This window comes from Strigops habroptila, chromosome 8 (genome assembly GCF_004027225.2).
Source record: "Strigops habroptila isolate Jane chromosome 8, bStrHab1.2.pri, whole genome shotgun sequence".
NCBI lineage: Eukaryota > Metazoa > Chordata > Aves > Psittaciformes > Psittacidae > Strigops > Strigops habroptila.
Window position 1 is genome coordinate 38,978,639 of NC_044284.2, and position 18,404 is coordinate 38,997,042.

General features: G+C 39.5%; 1 protein-coding gene across 3 annotated transcripts in view; it reads right to left on the reverse strand.

Annotated features, from left to right (window-relative positions):
- C8H1orf21 (chromosome 8 C1orf21 homolog) overlaps positions 1 to 18,404 on the reverse strand; it is a 119,999-nt gene that overhangs the window by 40,741 nt on the left and 60,854 nt on the right. For all 3 annotated transcript variants that reach the window (XM_030496435.1, XM_030496438.1, XM_030496437.1), the window contains one exon: positions 6,445 to 6,539. In XM_030496435.1, coding sequence (XP_030352295.1) covers positions 6,445 to 6,539 — 95 coding nt within the window. The remainder of the gene's footprint in view (positions 1 to 6,444; positions 6,540 to 18,404) is intronic.

Genomic DNA, 18,404 nt, shown 5'->3' on the forward strand with positions numbered 1-18,404 from the left:
TCACTCCTTCATTTAGTTACTTTTAAATTTTACTCCCTGGCTTTCATTTGCTTACTTATTCTGTAGCTGCCTTTCGTAGTGGTGGCTTTTGTCTTATGGTTTATTTCTTGAACTTGAGAGAGGAACAGTCCAGATGGGGAGCACCACTGCAGTGGTCTGTGAAGAGCCTTTGGGTCCTGTTTCCACAGACTTCCCTCAGGGCCCCAGGATTTGGCTGATTCAGCATCTAGGCAAAGTGCCTCTCCTTGTGGGAAAATGTGTGGGGGAGTAGCCTTGCTTCGTAGCCCTCAACTTCACTGCTCTATTTTCCAGCTCTCAGGATTACAAGAGATGCAATAGCTGGGTGGCACAGGAACCCCTGCACATTATCAAGTCTCCGTGCACATCTGGCAATGCTCGCTTTGTCCTTTTATTATTCTTATGCCCCAGGAACCAAAGAGAAAAGATGCCTCAATTTCTTCTTTCCCTCTCAGAATGACCCAACCTGTATTTTTCAGTGTGTTTGTGTGTTTTCTCCCTGCCTGGATTCCAACACAAGAGCCAACACCACCTTCAAGCTGTTGAGCTGAGGCTAAAAACAGAAGAAGGGAAAATAATGTGGCAAGAGGCAGAGAAGTAAATAGCCTCTCCCTTTGACATAGAAAATATCTAGATATCCATCCTTGACAGTCGATAATGAACCAACATGATGCAATATTCCCAGTGCTCGTACCTGGAGCTGACACCATGCCAGCAGTGGGACACGGGCTCCTTCGTGCTGGATGATGCTGCCTACAGCATTGAAAGCAAACGAGGGGTCAACACAGGATTTAACATGGCAAAACTCTTCAGGATAGACAAAACCCAAGAAAACCTCTTTCTAAGGGCTTCAGGGCTGTTGGTCTTGGACATTTTTGGTTTCTTTCCCCTTATAAGCAGAGCATGAGCAAGGTCTATCCTGAAATCATGTGTTTCAAAACATGATATCATTGCAAAATGATTTAAAATAAATATTTAGGTAACTACAGCCTGAAATCTTACTACTCTAGTATACATTATTATGATACTAATTTTAATTTTTACAAAGCTCTTTACCAATGTATTACAACAGTGCTGTGATAAATATATAATTATGCGTTTAAAACACAGCAGTTCAAAGCTTATCTAGTAATAGTAAGCAGCAGTGGCTTTAAAGACTTTAAAGTACTAAATTAATCGTGTTCCCATGCTTAAATTTGCACTTTCAGTATTTTGCATACGTAGAAAGGAAAGCACCACGAATACACAAATAAACTTAACCCCAGAGAGTGGTGGCTAGCTGATTTCTTTTAGCTAGCTTATTTCTTCATATACTTTTACCTCCTAGATTGGGCAGCTTGGCAATAGAATTAAAAAGATATTTTCCTAAATTGATCTGGAATTGAGGCATATGCCAATATTTGCATTGCACATCGCAAAATGTTTATGATGTATCTAATGTATCTATACATGTTTTGTATAATATAAATATTTAATAGGCATCTTTCCTTTCACGTATTACATTTTATATAGCTATTGCAGTTGTTTCATTCCTCATTTTCTGCTATGCTTTTAATTTCATACACTTCATCTATCAGATACTACTGTCTACTTTTAACATATTGCAGAAAATAACTGGTGTTAAATACAGAGCTATGGAGACTGAAGTTTTGCAATACTAAGTATTACAGAGCGGGATGATAAATGGCAAACAGCGGTTGGGCTGAGAAGCTCAGGACATAGGAAATAACAGCACATGCAAGACTGACAAAAATTACATTTGCAGGTAAGTGGAGTGGAAATTTATACTTATTCGGAAAAAAAAAAAAAGACAAAACATTGTTATTAAAGGCAGAGTGAGAGATAGCGAGAGCAACAGAGAGAAACAATTTTCTTTCAACTCCATCACGAATTCATCTTGAGCTACCATGCAATTTCACTATGGAGCTTCAGGACAAAACAGAGGATTATGCCCAATTGTTTTGAGGGTTTGGATAACAAAGCATAAAAATCCCAGTAAGTAGCCTTTTGTGCCAATGCAGACCAGAAAAAGTTTTCTATACAAAAACATCTAAAAACTGAACTGCAATAAATATCAAGCTAACCACCTAATGCACACACAGAAAACTAGCTTTAAGTATTTGATATTTTCAGAGGTATCCATACTATTACAGACTGTTTCAGAGGAAAACTAATAAAGCTCATCAAGTCTGCCAAAGCACCGCTAAGCTGCACGAATATAACATACCTTCTTGGTTTACCTTTTCTGGCAGTAAAATTTTACAATGGAAAGCCATTAGTGCTGCAAGAGTACGAAAATGAGAACAATTAAATTTGTCCTATTATGAATGTAAAAAAGGTTGTTATGATCGTAGTCTGTATATTTAACATGATGGTGTAGAGCTAAACAGTGAGTCCTTTCCAAACTAAAAAAAAAAAAATAAAAATAGTTCTTTAGAAATAGTAAAATGTGTTATTTATTTCAATCATACCAGCTTGTAGCAGGTACATTTTAAAATAGATTCAGATTCATTTTAAAATATTAATACTTCCTAATTTTAGCATTTTAGCTTTCCAAAGTAACAAAACCAGGTAAGTTACGTATGTGATTAGCTTTTGATGATATTTAGGGTCAAAAAAACCCATCCAGATTTCCTGAATGGTAAACTCAAAGTTGGTAAAACTCTCTTTGCTTTGGAGAAGGCTTATAATAAATTCTTAAACAGCTCATAGTCCCCCCAAGAAGATGCAGAAATGCAGAACTCATCTTTGTGGAGCCACTGTGGATCTACAGGGAGTTGAGGTTTAGTTTTAACACATATGGGTTCATTACTTCACTTGGCATGCTGGCACCAAGCTGTGCATGGAGACACCACTGTCTTGGCTTTGCCTAAGCCAACAACCATCGGAGCCTGGCCCACTGTGGGCAAAGGCAGCTCACCTGCCTTCCCAGCCATGCCAGCCCGGGACCCTGATAAAACATCACAGCCACCCATTCTGCTTCTCAATACACAAATAACGATCACAGTTGCTCTCTAGGAATTTACCTCTAGGAATAATAACACAGTTGAGACCTTCTATGCACAATCACAACTCATATGAAAATTAGCAAAATTTCAATTTTTTCTTAAATATATATAGCCCAACACATGTGATTAAAAAATGTACACTGTACAAACAACTTCTTCCTTTCACCTATTTACTAGTTCTTTACAGATTTGAGTCCAAATATCCCTGATTTAGCTGAGCAGCTATTAAAGCACACAGTGTATAGTGCCAGCATGCAGCATAACCCCAGCTCTCCAGTACCTAATCCTGCTACATCCCATTTATGTCTGCAGGCAGAAGGATACATGTGACTGTCAGCACAAGACTTTTCCCACCCAGTGCAACATGCCTTGCTTTGTTTTGATGGAGATCCCAGGCAGGATGCTCAGGAAGGTGCCAGGAGCCGGAGGTACTAGGAATGAAACCCCTTGTCAAGAGCCTGTATTTTAATTCAAAGAGGCATTTGATTACGCCAGAAAATGTCTTTGCATGCAGCATTTTCTGTTTCACCTGGCATACACAGTTGTAGCGTAGTCATTCTTGTCGTTAATGCATCTTAGGAGTATTTCTGCTTTACAATTTCAGACTCACTCAAATTTTGAGCCTTGCTTAAGGCTCAGGTTGAAGTGCAGAAGATGGTGATTCACTGACGGAGCCTCATTTCTCCCACAGACACCCATGCTTGTACCAGCCCTTCTCCAGCTCTCTCCTTCAACAGAATAAAAGCCTGGAACCCTGACCACAGTACCCGGTACAAAATGGAAATTTGCCTAGTGACTGCCACGTTGTCTCATTCTCTTTATCTACTTGTGTGACCTTTTTTCTTCCTGACTCAGAAATATTGTAACACCAAAGGCAGAGATGGCACCACATCAAAGAGCCTAAGTTGTAAGGGAAGCAGCTTTATTTTCACTTGAGCACAGATTTTTTTTTTTAAGCAAGACTTCAAAATACCTTAAAAAAGTAACAGTGTTGATAATGAGACCGAAAAATTTGATGGCATCTGTGTAAGCTAATTCAAACACAAGAATCAGAGGATAAGATACCCCACACCAGAGCAGTTCCCAGGGAACAGACTATAATGAAATTCAGGTTACTCATCTCATCTGAGCCGCACTTCTGAAGATGTGAATTAGCAGCCCTCTGACAATAAAGAAACGTGGGATTAAGAAACAAGAGAGCAGGGAAAAGAGCTGGTCGATTCTCCCACTGCCTTTTCTTGTTCCTAAAATTTCTGTTGCCTGGAAATGGCTGATGAGAAGATGGGATTATATGAGTGCTTGCCAACTTTTCACACGTTAAGAAAATTAAAGCCTGAGTGATGGGTAGCTTAACCCATCTTCTAAGCAGTGAACTAAAACATGTTTACTAAGGAGAACTTGAACTGTGAAACCCCTTTAAAAATCCTGGAGTGATGAGGATTTGACAATTCTCAGGATTAAAAAGCTGCATACATTACAGACAATGTAATCTCCTTATAGTAAGATGAGGAGAAGGAAAATAAAGCTTTTTTGGTGTGCAAGATGGTTTCTGTTTTAAAGTATATACATCGTGCCCGATTGAAGACTTTCTTGTGTTGTCTTTTTTTTCTTTTCTCCCAATAGACATGACAGAGAGCTATACCAGAGAGCCCTCCAACTCCATATTATGTTTTCCAACAAACCAACTGCTCCCATCAAACATGACCTGTCAATAATAAAATAAGAAGTACTGTGCTGTAGAAATGTCTCTTCCTAAATTTAATCAGGATAACATTTAAGTGCTAGAAGCAAGCAGGCACTAATGAAAGTGCAAAATATCTCTATCTAGTTTTGAATACATCTTCAGCAACTGTGGCACCTCAGCAGACCTAAGATGTCCTGAACTATTTGTTGTTATCATTCAAGTGGCATGTCACCTTCTGCAAATATTCTGATTTAATTACAGCTGAGGGACAGTTTAAAATCTAACCTGCTAGAATTTTTCCAATTCTTATTAAAAAAAAAAAAGAAAAAAAAAAGATATTGTGCTCATTTTTCCTTTTTTGCTACCAACAAAGCATTGGGGTCTCTAAAATGAGGAAAAATTCTTGTCGTCACACTTCTTTCAGTTCAAAAACAAATGTGCTTACATTGGCTATAAAGCTGAATGCACTACAGATGCTGCTAAAAAAGGTGATATTCTCAGCAATGTTTCTGAGACACTGGGAAAAAAAACGCAAGATCCTGCTTCAAGGTGAAGTTGCGCCGTCCACCGGAGCATCGGCAGTGCAAAATTGCAGGTGGCAAATACCTAATCTGGAGACTGAAGTTGAAATTGTTTCCTGCTGTTCAACCACTACTTGAGCAACAAGGTTAGAACAGCAAAATAAACTCACTCTATTACAGGAATACATGTGTAGTTATGCAATGCAAGTATGTGTGTCTAGAATATGGAATATGAAGTACCCAAGTTGCCTGGAGCTCACTTGTATCTTCAGGAAAAGATAAAACCCCAAACAGTGGATTTTTGTACAGCTGCCCAATGACAGCAAAAGGCAAATCCTCAGCTGGTGGTAACACACACGGTTCCACTGAAATCTGATGATGATGTTTCCCCTTTGGTCTTACTGACAGAGGGGACTAAAAAAACCAATCCTACATGAAGAAACGCTGCAATCAATGAGTGCAACAAGAAGTAAAATTTTGCACCCAAGTATTGTAATTGTGGGATAATCAGCAAAAATTTAAACCCGGGAACCCCCCAGTCAGCCAGTTGCAAAAATCTACATTCCTTCAGCTTTAGAAGAGAAGAAATGACTTCTCAGAAATGCCAGATGTGACTCAACCATGATTTTTAAGTCGCTTCAACAGCATCCTAGTCATTTCAAGGAGTACTAAGTTTACCTGTGACTTCCTTCCAGAAAGTGGAACTACAAGCTGGCAAGGTGCTCAAATCAGGGAAATAGAAACTCACACAAAATGATTCTTTCAACTACTGTGTCACAAGTATATTGCTTTTTCTATTCCGAACTGCCTTCTCTGTGAATTTTAATATATATAAAACCAGGAAGTAGAGAGCAAATAATACCTACGTAAGTAGGTCATTTCTTAATGGCAGTGCACTGCTGGTTTACAAAGAGCTTGTTTGTAATACAGACACATGCATTTCAAAGTGCGTATATTTGGGTCTGCAAAGGGGTGAGTGAGCATAATCGTGGAAGCACTCACTCCAAGATCAAGTAGAGCCTAATTCAGAAAGACAAGCAGGAAAAGTCGTATTTTGCACCTTCTATGTGAACTTCGCAGAGAGTTATGACATTTTGAAGAAAATCCTCTTGCCGTGTATAAGCTGTAGTTTGAATGTGCTGCACGTTGCATATTTCATTACAAAAGCAGAGCCATGTTATTTCATTAGATAAGTGATAAGTTCGATCCTTACCAAGTTTTCTTGGTTCCTGGCTGCTATTTTCTGATCATCTTCTCCCCCATTTTTCATGTATTTGACCTCTTCCACTGGTTTGATCCTATACTCATCTGAGCACCATGGAAAAAAACAAAAAAAAAAAAAAAGAAAAAAAAATTTGAACCAGTGTAGTTCAGCAGCTGGGATAAAAACCAAACTAAAACCAAAACAGCTGACTAGAAAGGCCCTAGTTAAGCACAGCAACTAAGAATTACATGTATATGGTTTCAAAGCCTTAAACGTGACTGATAACAAGGAAGTTTTTCCTGACTGAAGCTTCAGTAAGAATTTCTAGCTCTGGCTTCCAGAAATTGTTGTGTAGGTCTCTGGTCTGGTATAGCCACAGCACCACGAACAGGGGATGTTCAGTATGTACTCTCCCCCACATTCCCAGTTTTCTGTATAATATGTTCAATACAAACAAGTTCTTGCTCGTGCATCGTCCCTGGATTTTTATTATCAGTGGACAAACAAGCGATGTACAGTAGTTACTACAGAGAGAAGTCTGCTCATTGATGTTCCTTGCATTGGAAAAACCTCCTTTGAAAAGCAATGCTGATGGATGCTATTAAGTTTAAAGTTGGAAAAGGGGGAACCCACACCCAAACCCACTGTACTTATTTGTTTTTCCTGCACTGCTTGAACTGAGCTAAAGCAAAAGGAACACAATGCAAAGTCTTATAACAATTTCTGGAGAAAAGGCCTTATACTGACCATCTTCCTCTCCCCACTCCTCCCTTCTCTGACCGTTTTTCTTGCACATGGTACCCAGAGAGAAATCCAGCATGAAAATAACTTGTAAGAAAATAATGATTCCTGGTTTGTCCTTAAATATTTAACAGCTAGGTGCTTCAGCTCTTCAAATGCGAAATTCCCAGCTCCAGTGCCAGTATGGAAATATTATCTAACATACATGTGCTATCCCATGGTAAACAGCCTCACTAAAGCTTGAATAAAGGAATTTTTTCTTTGGTAGGACGAGATGGGATTTCAGGAAAAGTGATTCTTTTCTCCAGCCTAAGAATCCAGTGCTAACAGCACCAACGCTCCCTTTCCTCAGCTGCTTTTTGTTCTGGTTATCTTTACAGCACGTAAACCTATCGGATAAGCACCCAGAGTTTTGCACCCACAAAATGCAGCCTCTAGCCAGAATACATAATGCAGAAAAGAAACTTCACCCCACAAAAGCGGAAAATATTAATACAAAATGAAATGAGACACAGTACATTGAGAATAAAAGACAAAACCTCAGCAAATTAAAAGAAACTGCACAAAGTTTATTCTTTTTCTTTGGGTTTTCATGCAGTTTATCTCACTCGCTAAGGAAAAATCAGAACACAAATGGATTTTTCTGGGTTACTGTATTGTTAAAAAAAACGAAAAAAAACCCCAAACAAAACACACAACAACAAACATCACAACTATTTAGAAAGAAGCTCGTTTTCAGGAAACTGTTAACCACAGAGTACATAAGTTAAATAAGCCTATCTTTGAAAAACAAGCTTTTTTTAAAAAAATACAATATGGGTTTGCATTTGGCCTAGTCTGTTTCTATATGCTTTTTTTTATTATAGAATCTAAATAAAACTGTGACTATGAAATAGCAGCATCTCAGATGCAGAGTCTCAAAATAGATGGAAGAATTTAAGACAATATTATTAGATCAGTAAATGTGAGCACCACCTCTGATTTTTTTCTTTTTTAAATGTAATTTAGCTAGTCTACAGGTGACAATTCATAAAACCAAAAAGGCTGAACACAATAAAGCCTGGGAATTAGAAGTACTTGATTGACTGCAATTATCTAACTTACATTTTTCTCACTGCTCCAGTGATCTCTGTTGTGATTAGCAATAAAACCCACATGCAGAAAAAGCATAAAACTCCCACGGTGGCATGCAGGGATTTGAATAGGAAAACAGATGAGAAAGAGAAAATAGCATAAAGGAAGTTTGCACAACTCGCAGCTAGTCCACATTAACTAAAAGAGAGAGGCATGTTCAACCCAGGCTTGTGAAAAACAAGTAAGGTATGGATGTCCTGACGTTCACTGGCAAAAATAACCTCTGAAACGTGACTCCTGCTTAATCCAAGAGATCAATTGTGATTGAACACTGACTGCACACCCAGGCAGCAGGCTATCCTATGTGGACTGTATGTAAGGGATGCTTCCTTGGAAGACATAGTCTCTTGTAGCAAGTGGAACATGATGAGCCTGTGACTGATAATCAGTATAATCAGATTCATAGATGAAAGTTTGAGACAGTTTGATAGGATAGAGGCAAGATGGGAAGGAGGGTTTATGTTGGGAACTTAATTCTGTATTTCTTCTGGAACTGATTGTATGAGAGTGCTGTCAGGTGTTGCTGTTTGGGTGTCTGAGCTAAGGACTTGCTGGTACCTGGCTTCCCAATATTTGTCATCACCATTGTGACAACACCCTTGTAATTCATGCACCATTACTACTTACGAATTTATGCTGCTTTTACCAGGTGAGTAGAATAGAACAGAATAGGTCAGTTGAAAGGGACCTACAATAAGCACCTAGTCCAACTGCCTGACCAGCTCAAGGCTGACCAAGTTAAAGCATGTTATTAAGGGCATAGTCCAAATGCTTCTTAAACACTAACAGTTTTGAGGCATCGACCACCTCTCTAGGAATCCTGTTCCAGAGTTTGACCACCCTCTCAACAAAGAACTGCCTCCAGTCTAAACTGTCCAGTCTAAACCTCCCCTGGCACATCTTTGAAACATTCCCATGTGTCCTATCACTGGATCCCAGGGAGAAGAGATCAGCACCTCAGTCTCCACTTCCCTCCACAGGAAGCTATAGGGAGCGATTAGGTCACTCTTTTCAGCCCCCTTTTCTCCAAACTAAACAAACCCTAAGTCTTTAGCTGCTCCCCACAGGACACGCCTTCCAGCCTGGCTTGTCATGCTGGGTCTAATGCACCCCAGGATGCAGTTTGTCCTCTCGGCTGCCAGGGCACACTGCTGACTCCTATTGAGCCTGTTCCTGACCAGCAGCCCCAGATCCCTTTCTGCACGACTACTCTCCCAGTTTTATACTTGTGTCAGCATTACTCCGTCCTAGGTGCAGAATTCAGCATTTGGACTGGTTAAATTTCATCCCATTAATCATAGCCAAATGCTACAATCTACCTTAGACACGTCTGCAAGGCCTCCTGTCCCTCAACAAAAGCAACAGCTCCTCCCCGTTTGATATCATCAGCAAACATGCTAATGGTGCTTTCAACTCCTGCATCCAGACAGCTGATAAATATACTGAATAGCACTGGCCCTAAGATTGAGCCCTGAAGAACACCGCAGGATGACCAGTCACTAGCCAGATGTAGCCACATACACTACAACCCTTTGAGCTCTGCGCTTCAGCCAGTTCTTCACCCAGCACGCTGTGAACCCACTCACAGTTGTACAACTTGCACAGAAGGATGCTGTGAAGGACAGAGTATCTGTGTACCCATGCTGACTGTGCCTGACGATTGCGTTATTCTTTAAATGCCTTTCAACGGTACCCAGTAGAATCTTCTCCCTAATTTCTCCAGGTGCTGAGGTTAGACTAAGAGGTCTGTAGTTCCCTGGATCTTCTCTCATGCTCTTTTTGTGAATTGGAGTAACACTGGCTAATTTCCAGTCAGCACGGACCTTCCCAGACTCCCAAGACCTTTGGTAGATGGTTGTGAGGGATCTTGCTGTAATATCTGCTAGCTGCTTCAGAACTCTGGGAGGAACCCCGTCAGGCCCCATGGACCCCGTGAACATTCAGCTGATAAAACCGTTCCCTTAGGAGAATATAAATTAAGAAAATAAAAAAAAAAAAAAAAAAAATCAGGACAAAGTAGAAGACATCTGCTTCTGTAGATGTTAGCAGAGTTAGTCTTGTCTCACGAAGTTAATATTAATGGCATGGCTCTAGTATATGGTAGGTGTTTGAGCATTAGAAATACCTACCTGTATCTCAAAGAGCAATGTAAATTTGACAATCTTAAGCTCTGACCTTAAAGGCTAAGAGACTGCCTCTTGGGGATGAGGCACATTAAGGAAGAAGCACACTGAGTAGCCAACTCAGGCTTCAGTGCCTAAATAAATGATTAGTAGACAGGAGTGCCAAGCAGCTAGCAACAACATCAAACTCATGTTTTGAGCAAGAGATGCATATACCAATATCAGACAAAAAGGCAAACACAGCACTGGCCTGTGGAAAGCAAGTGATCCAGATAATGTGGTTACTGGGAAAAGAGAGGACTGAGCCGTGAACAACTGTTTTATCAGATACATGAAGAGATGAAGGGAATGGACCAGTGATGTTGAGTTTGAAGCAATATTATTACTCCTAAGCTCTCGTAATTTCCTATCATAAGCAAAATATTTTCCTTGAAACCAGGAGCACAAATATAATATACTCGCAACATTTGTTCATATTGAGTAGTCACTTGATGGAGGCAGGTATAAACAAATACAATTCCACTTTCAAAGAGGAAAAAAATCAGTCAAGTAATTATACAGCCACAGAAAGAAAAAGGAGGAGTCTTCAGGTGACTACAAGCCCTGTCGCTTGCCAGGTATGACAAGGCATACCTGGAAACATCCACTTTCTGAACCAGCCAACACACTGAGGAAAAAACGCACCTCCAACTAATTTCACTAGCTATTGAAGTAAGCTGCTTAAATATGAGTAACTACCTGAATCACAGTTAAAATGCTGACATATTTATACCTGCAACCTTGCTGCTATATGAAGAGAAACACTGAATTTTGCTACCAGGTCTCCCTCTAGCAGTTATAGTACTCAGTAACACAAATTTTACCCTTGATGTTCACGTTGAACTCTCCCTTTTTCTTCCCCCTCTATTCCCTCTCCCCAGATCAAGCTAACTTGTAAAATTGCTTTATTTTTATGGGCCATTCACATGTCTGTTGAGACCTGACATGAGAAATGCATAACAATTCCTGAAAGCAGTGGGACCAGTCAGTATGTAGCATGTTCCCAGCCAAGACAGTTGAGTGCAATGAGCAGACAACCAAAAGGACAAAGGGTGCAAAGGAGAAGGGGGTAGCAAGCAGCTTAGCTAGGGAGGGCATGGCTAGTTGGTGTAACAGAGAAGAAGCGAGTCTGATGCGTAACACATTATTCACTGAGAAGATAACATTAATTATTTCAAATATACTAAATACAGCAATTAAATTCAAATAATTATTTGCAGAAGACAGGTCTTGCACTATTATTATTGCACTCCCATATTATTGGGAGGACAACTATATATGAACTTTTTTGACTAGGGATGATAACATTTATCTTCTATAGATATGATATATATAAGGTATTCAGAAACCACAGATTCTGAGCTATTTATGCGATTGTTCTCGTTCTAAAGTTACTGTCAGAGTGAAAGTGCTGCAAATGCAAAAGAATGGATGTTTAAGAAACAGACAGACCCTGAAGTATGTCATGGAAGGATGGGCATTAACAGCTTTAAGTGAATATGAAAATTAAAGACAGGTTGGAGGAATGGGCCTTTGATGCCTTCCCTAAAAGTAACACCTTTACATATTTGCAAAAACCTGTTAACCAAGTTTTGCTTGATAAGGTAAGAATGCACCTGGAATTGAAGAATCACCTTTTGATTTTTACCTTCTTACTTCTACTGAAGTAAATACAGCATTTTGAGATATTCTGGTCTGAGTGATCAGAAACAAACTCAAGAGAAATCCTGAAATGTTGACTGAGATCAAGTAGGACCTAATTAAGTCTGACAGTCAACAAGGCCTTTAAAATTTTAAGAAGTTCAAGATAAAGGAAGTTATACAAAGTTCTATGGATATTTACCTTGCTCTATCTTGCTAAAGAGTAATACTGTTTTTCCTAAATACAGTTTTACATCAAAACCAGAAGTGAAATATCTTTATGCCTCTTTCCTCTGCAAAACTAAAAACTGAGTAGTGAATATGCTAAAAATTTTAGGACACCATCACTATGCTACTTCCACGCGTAAAAGTAAAAATCAAGTACTGTCTTCCATTATGTGGTATATTATATAAAAATACAAGGTTTCCAACACCTTAAATGGGGGAGGAATGGGTTTACACGACTGCTACAGCAAATACCAAGTTGAAGAAAAGCAGCCGAACTGAATTGAAAGAAAACCAACATAAATAAACCACAAATAAAAGACAGAGATATTATTGAGCATAACACCCACCACAGGATATAAACCAGAAAGCAGTAATGCCTCTAGAATGAAACTCTTTGGAAGAGCAAGGGAGGAAGAATTTTTAAGTTGAATATGGTACAAAAATTCTCAGTAGGCAAATCTTATGAATGAAGATCTCCATCTGGAAACAGATAATTCTATTCAAACATGTCAACCAGTTGCCATGGCAATGTGACAAAGAAAACCAGTGCCCATTAATAATGACTTCAGTGATAAATTAGTGTATCAACTTACAATATTGAAACAATTACTGGGGGGGGGGAACTGTGGTTGTTCCTATGAGAAAAATTTCTTCAGTTCTTCCAGACATCTCTATAAGTGCCATTACCACAGCAACATCGGTAATGACTCTATTTCTGGCCCAGTTAATAAAAAACCAAAAACCAACCAAACAAACAAACAAAACAAAAAACCCCACACCACCCCACCCCCACCAAAAAAAAAAAAAAATCCACCCAAAAAAAACCAACCAAACCAAACCAAAAAAAATCCAAATCAAAAACCTCAACACAACAGCAAAAGAAAAGCATAAATCCATCAAATATATATCTGAACTCACTGTGACTTTTGAAAAAAGGTTTTGTTAACGTCTTAAAAAAAAATGCTGATTTATGTTGCATTCCCATTTCAGACATCTAAGGACAAACCAATTTGGCTCTGCTGTCATCAACAGGGATGATGGGTGAGTCTCTCTTCTCTATTTTTAGTGATGTATCAAGTATCAGGCAGGAGATAAGTGGTACTTTAGACACACTGCGAAGAAGCAAGTTTCTAACCACACCTTCATTTTCCTGTCCTTCATGTTTTAATTTAGTATCTCTTGCCTTTCTATCAAAGGACATGTGAAGATTTATCCTTCATCTGTAATAAAACACATATATATCCTATAAAATATGAACTTTTGCCTAACAAATTTCTCTGTACCATACTTATTTCTGCCAGGTGCAGAAAGCACTTCTACTGCTGTGAACATGAGGAATGCCACAGATCAAAGATTCATGTGCTCTCGTCTCTCAAACACTTGAAAGCTAAAAACTATATTTAGATAAAGGGCTGAATCACTCTTTCTAAAAATATTTGTTAAAAATCATAAGATATTTTTATGCAATTTAATTGAAACATGTAACAGCAGGTGAGCACTTTGATGCTAAACACAAAACATGCCAAACATCATCTGCAGTGCCACTGAGCTTCACAGCTACACTGGTAGGACATGAGCAGTGACGGGCTTAACTCTGGAAAAAGCCAGGCTAGGCATCAGGAAAAAAAAAAACACTAACCACAGGGACAGTCAAGAAGTAGAATTAAATTGCTTGGGTGATTTCAGTTCCATCATCGCAGTGGTCAGCCCTGAGTGCCATAGGTTCAAGTCCATCCTGTTTCAGAGCACAAGAGGGATGAGAAGAGCCACTCAGATTATTCCAGCTCTGTTACTGTATGCAGATATCAATTGCCTGGATGACAGCAGAAGCTATGTCAAAGATTTTTTTTAAAACAGTCAACAGTTAAAGAAGTTACAAAAATCCTGTAAGCGAATGTTTCCCAAACTAAATACTAGGTAATGGAGGATATCTAAGTTATCTTCTTAGCTCCAGCTTCAAGTACTCAAAGAAAACAGCATCTACATAGCTCTTTTCATTCTACATCCTTGTTTCGATTCAGACTTAATTGCTGAGATCCGCAGTTGCGGGGGTGGATTTCCATCCACCTGGATGTGGGTTGAAAGTGAAATTTCGTCAGAGATCAACCAGCACTGGGTGAGAAGCCCACTGTCTTCCTCTGTCATCAACCCTCAAAGCTATCAACTCACAGGCAATTCTAGATCCCAGTGATCATGTTGTTTTTACTAACATGAACTAAATGAAAAGAACAGCTTAGGAAATAAGCCAACCCATTTTTTTCTCAAAAGACTATCTGAAAATGCTCACTCAGATTTCCCAAATTAAGTTCTTTTACCTTAATCCAATCTAAAATAGAGCCACTGGAGGAAGCTCAGACAGTGGACACTACCAGATACTAAACAGAGAACAGGTGCACAAACACCACACCAATTCTGCCAACAAAATACAAATCATCTGAAAGAAAAGCTGTTTAAGAAACTGAATGCACCACACAGATCACAGCACATCTGGAAAGACCACCCTCAAGTATTTTTTCTTCTTCCTACACAATCTCAACATGTGCCCAAGGAATGCTAACTACTGCTTCTGCACAAGACAGCTGTTACTGCTACGTTTGTTTTTCTGGAGGAGAGAAGGAGGCAGAGGCATTCAGTATAACAAAAACCAGACCCTACATGGAAGACTTCTGCAGTATTGGAAGGACACTTGCCCTGAAGCTAGGCAAGATAAAGGTAGCTCTGTTCTAAGCCACCAAGCAGTTCCTACTACAGCCCATGTAACAGCTAGAGGTTTATAAAACATGAACTCCAAGGGTGATGCCTACTTCAAAAAATTTAGCAAATTCCCTTCTACTTTATCAGACTACCCCTTCCCAGGCCCAAATGATGACAGCTTTCAACGGTGTTCCCCTGAGGCAAACAGGTTTGACAGGAGTGCAGCTCCATTAATGTTAATGGACACCATCTTGATCTTTGCTACTGTAGAAGCACAAAAACTCATATTGCCATACTAACCTATTCTTGATTAATGCTGTCAGAAGCTTGCAGTGCTGCAAACTGCTTGCAGCTCTCAATCCTTTGGCTGTCTCTGTCCTCTCCCACGAAAGGCCCAGCCTGACTTCTGCCTGTGGGAGAAGGTGCTGTTCCCTTGTTTTTATAGGTTTAATTTTTGGATTTTGAACATGACTTGCAGAGACACCACCACTATATGCAGATGTGCAGCTGAATCAAGGTCATCATTACTTGTTTCCTTCTACGATTTGGTTTCTTTTTGGCCAAAAAGCTCCCAAGGCTACTCTGCATTTAGACTGTCACATAGTCTACAGACTGTGACAAATACAGCTGTACATATAATTTTCTATCATATTATGCATAAAGGAGCAAAGGCCCACTACAGTGTATCTGCTAGGTCTACCTGCCTCAGTGGTAGGTAGGTCAGAGGAGTACTTTGGCAGGGGAAAAAAATATAAGTATACACACAAGTTGGTGCACAGCCAATACCATTGTTTTGTGGGAACTAATTTTTCCATAAAGATTTCTGCTTCATACACAATGTGTCTAATAACACCAGGTGGAAAAAAAAGTGACAACTAACCATGGTTTGCACAACTGGCTTCCTTGCATGCAGGTCATCCCTCCATGGTACACAGATCGATGCGGGAGGTCAGGGTACAACCTAAAGCTTTTCCTGTTCTAGCTCAGACTTCCTCTACGTTCCTCAGGGTTAAATCTCTTTATGTGAAGAGAAGTATGGGAAGATGCATGAACAAGTGGAAGCCACTGAGTACCCAAAACCACTTGAAAAACAATTCCTGAAGACAAGGAGGCTCATGGGTTTGCGTGTGTGTAGCAGGGGGAGGAGCAGAAATTTTTAAAAAACCTGGACCCCATGGAGGAAGACGACACTCTGCTGCTCTGCTCCATCACAGCCCCCTGACAAGATCAGGACGCTCCAGCCAGTTCCACCAATGAATGCTTTTGGCCAGGTACATGCCACGAATGGCTGGTTCAAGCATGGGAAAGTGTACTACAGTCTCAGAGGCCATTCCATTACCTCAGAAAAAGACTTAAAAATACAACCTCAACATCCTAAACTAAACATGCAATTTCTGCAATGCTTGTACCATCTTTAATGATGCAACCTCCAGATCTTTTAGACACCCATTCATATTTAAGATATGAGGAAACTCCTTACATAAGTTGGTATTGAAAAAAGCCACAAGATTGTATAATTAAAGACTTATGTACTTGTCTGTAATTAAGAAGCCAAAAAAATAGTGCCTCATAACTATTGTGTGCATTCATAACTATCTTTCCGCTACACAGATTTTTGATTGCTATAACTATGTAACTCACATATATACACATACATGCACTTTTTTTTACCTTTTTTTTTTTTTTTTTGCATTTAATTGAAACATAACTTTGAGCCAGATACAGGTTGTTCAAAGAAAACCATTTGTCAGGTGGAGGAGATTACAGCCATGGTGCTTGGCAGGAAGGATACTCAGTAAATACAATTATCAAGCCCACTAAAAAGATCAAGTTGAGACATGAACGCAGGAGAGGAAACAAGCAGCAGAGAGATTAATTAAAGGAACAGACAGGAGGAAAACAAAGGGTCTGTGTCTTAAAAATGTTGCTGTTCATATGCTGCCACGAGGTAGGTTTTTGGATTAAGGTTGCACCACCCTGCCTCAGCATCCCCATACCATGACAGGGGAGCAGCACAGGGCTGGCCCCACACAGCCCTCCCTGTATCTTGAAGGAGCTGGAAGGTCAGCATTTCCAATCACTTCCTACATTTAAATACCACAAACTTATTTTTAAACAAAGTTGCATGACCCTGCCCTGAAGAAAACTCTTTTTGATGCTCAGAAACTGTAAAAGCAAAGTTTGAAGAATTGGCTTCACTGCCATAAACCTCTTTGTTGTGGAAGGGAGAGACAAGAGAGAAGAGGAATAGCTGGGGAGCAAACCTGCTAATATAACAGACTACAACACAAGAATAATTTAAACTTCTCCTGCAATCCAATTAGGTGACTAAAACCTATCAAGCATGTAAGCAGTGATGGTAAGACTTTCTCAGCTGTGTAGGAGAGGTGGGTGACATCCTCTTGCCTCTCCATGTCACATTCTGGAAACTCTCTTGATACAAATCCAAAAGTTGTCACCTCAGCCAGTCTAGACAGCACAGAGCAGCCAGGTCAAAAAGGCTACTTCAATTCCATTTTACTGCTCTGTTTTTAAATTCTCACTTAGAAAGAAAAAAACCCCACCAAGCACTAAATGTATCATTCTTTTCAGTTTTTCAACATCATTAATGAAACTCCTGGTCTCTGCTGACTCCCCCTGAGCCGGCAACCATCTATGTTCTCCACTGCAAAATATTTATCATTTTAGCACAGAACCCGTCAGCATCTAGTCAGATTCCAGAAAAAATACTTAATTGACAATTACTATGAGCATCTTTTGTACAGCAATGGAGGTCCTGCTCCTTACAGACCCATTAATATATCAACTAATTGCTCTAGACACCGAAAACCTATTGGGGGTTGTGTGTGTGGGGAGTCATTGCCACTCCACAACCCCAAAATTACATACATCCTACTGCAAATACATGACAAGGTGTCTTCAGTTTCCTTGTTGACAAAACAGCTGATTCCTATTTACTTAACAAATTATGTCATTCTCGGTCAGCCAACTACTAAATGAGATTGTTGCCCTGAAACATATGACTTGAAAAGGATTTTAACATCCTTTCTGGCATAGTAGTTTCCTTCTATTAACATCAGTCTATCAAATTTTCATTGCTCATGTACCTCAAAGAGTATTTGTAAATCAACAGCTCTTTCATTTTTACTAATTGCATTAGGAAAGGGACAGAATAATAATCCAGGACCAGTAATGTATTGAAGATTCGCAATGAGCACAAATATCTCCTCATTGCTAGTATTCTGTAAATCAGGATGGAAGTGGGGGACTAATGAAAACTTCATTTATAAAATACAGCACAAATTTCCAGTGCAAAAGATATAAAAGTTAATTACCTTACCTACAGGCCATCCACAGAGCTACAAGATT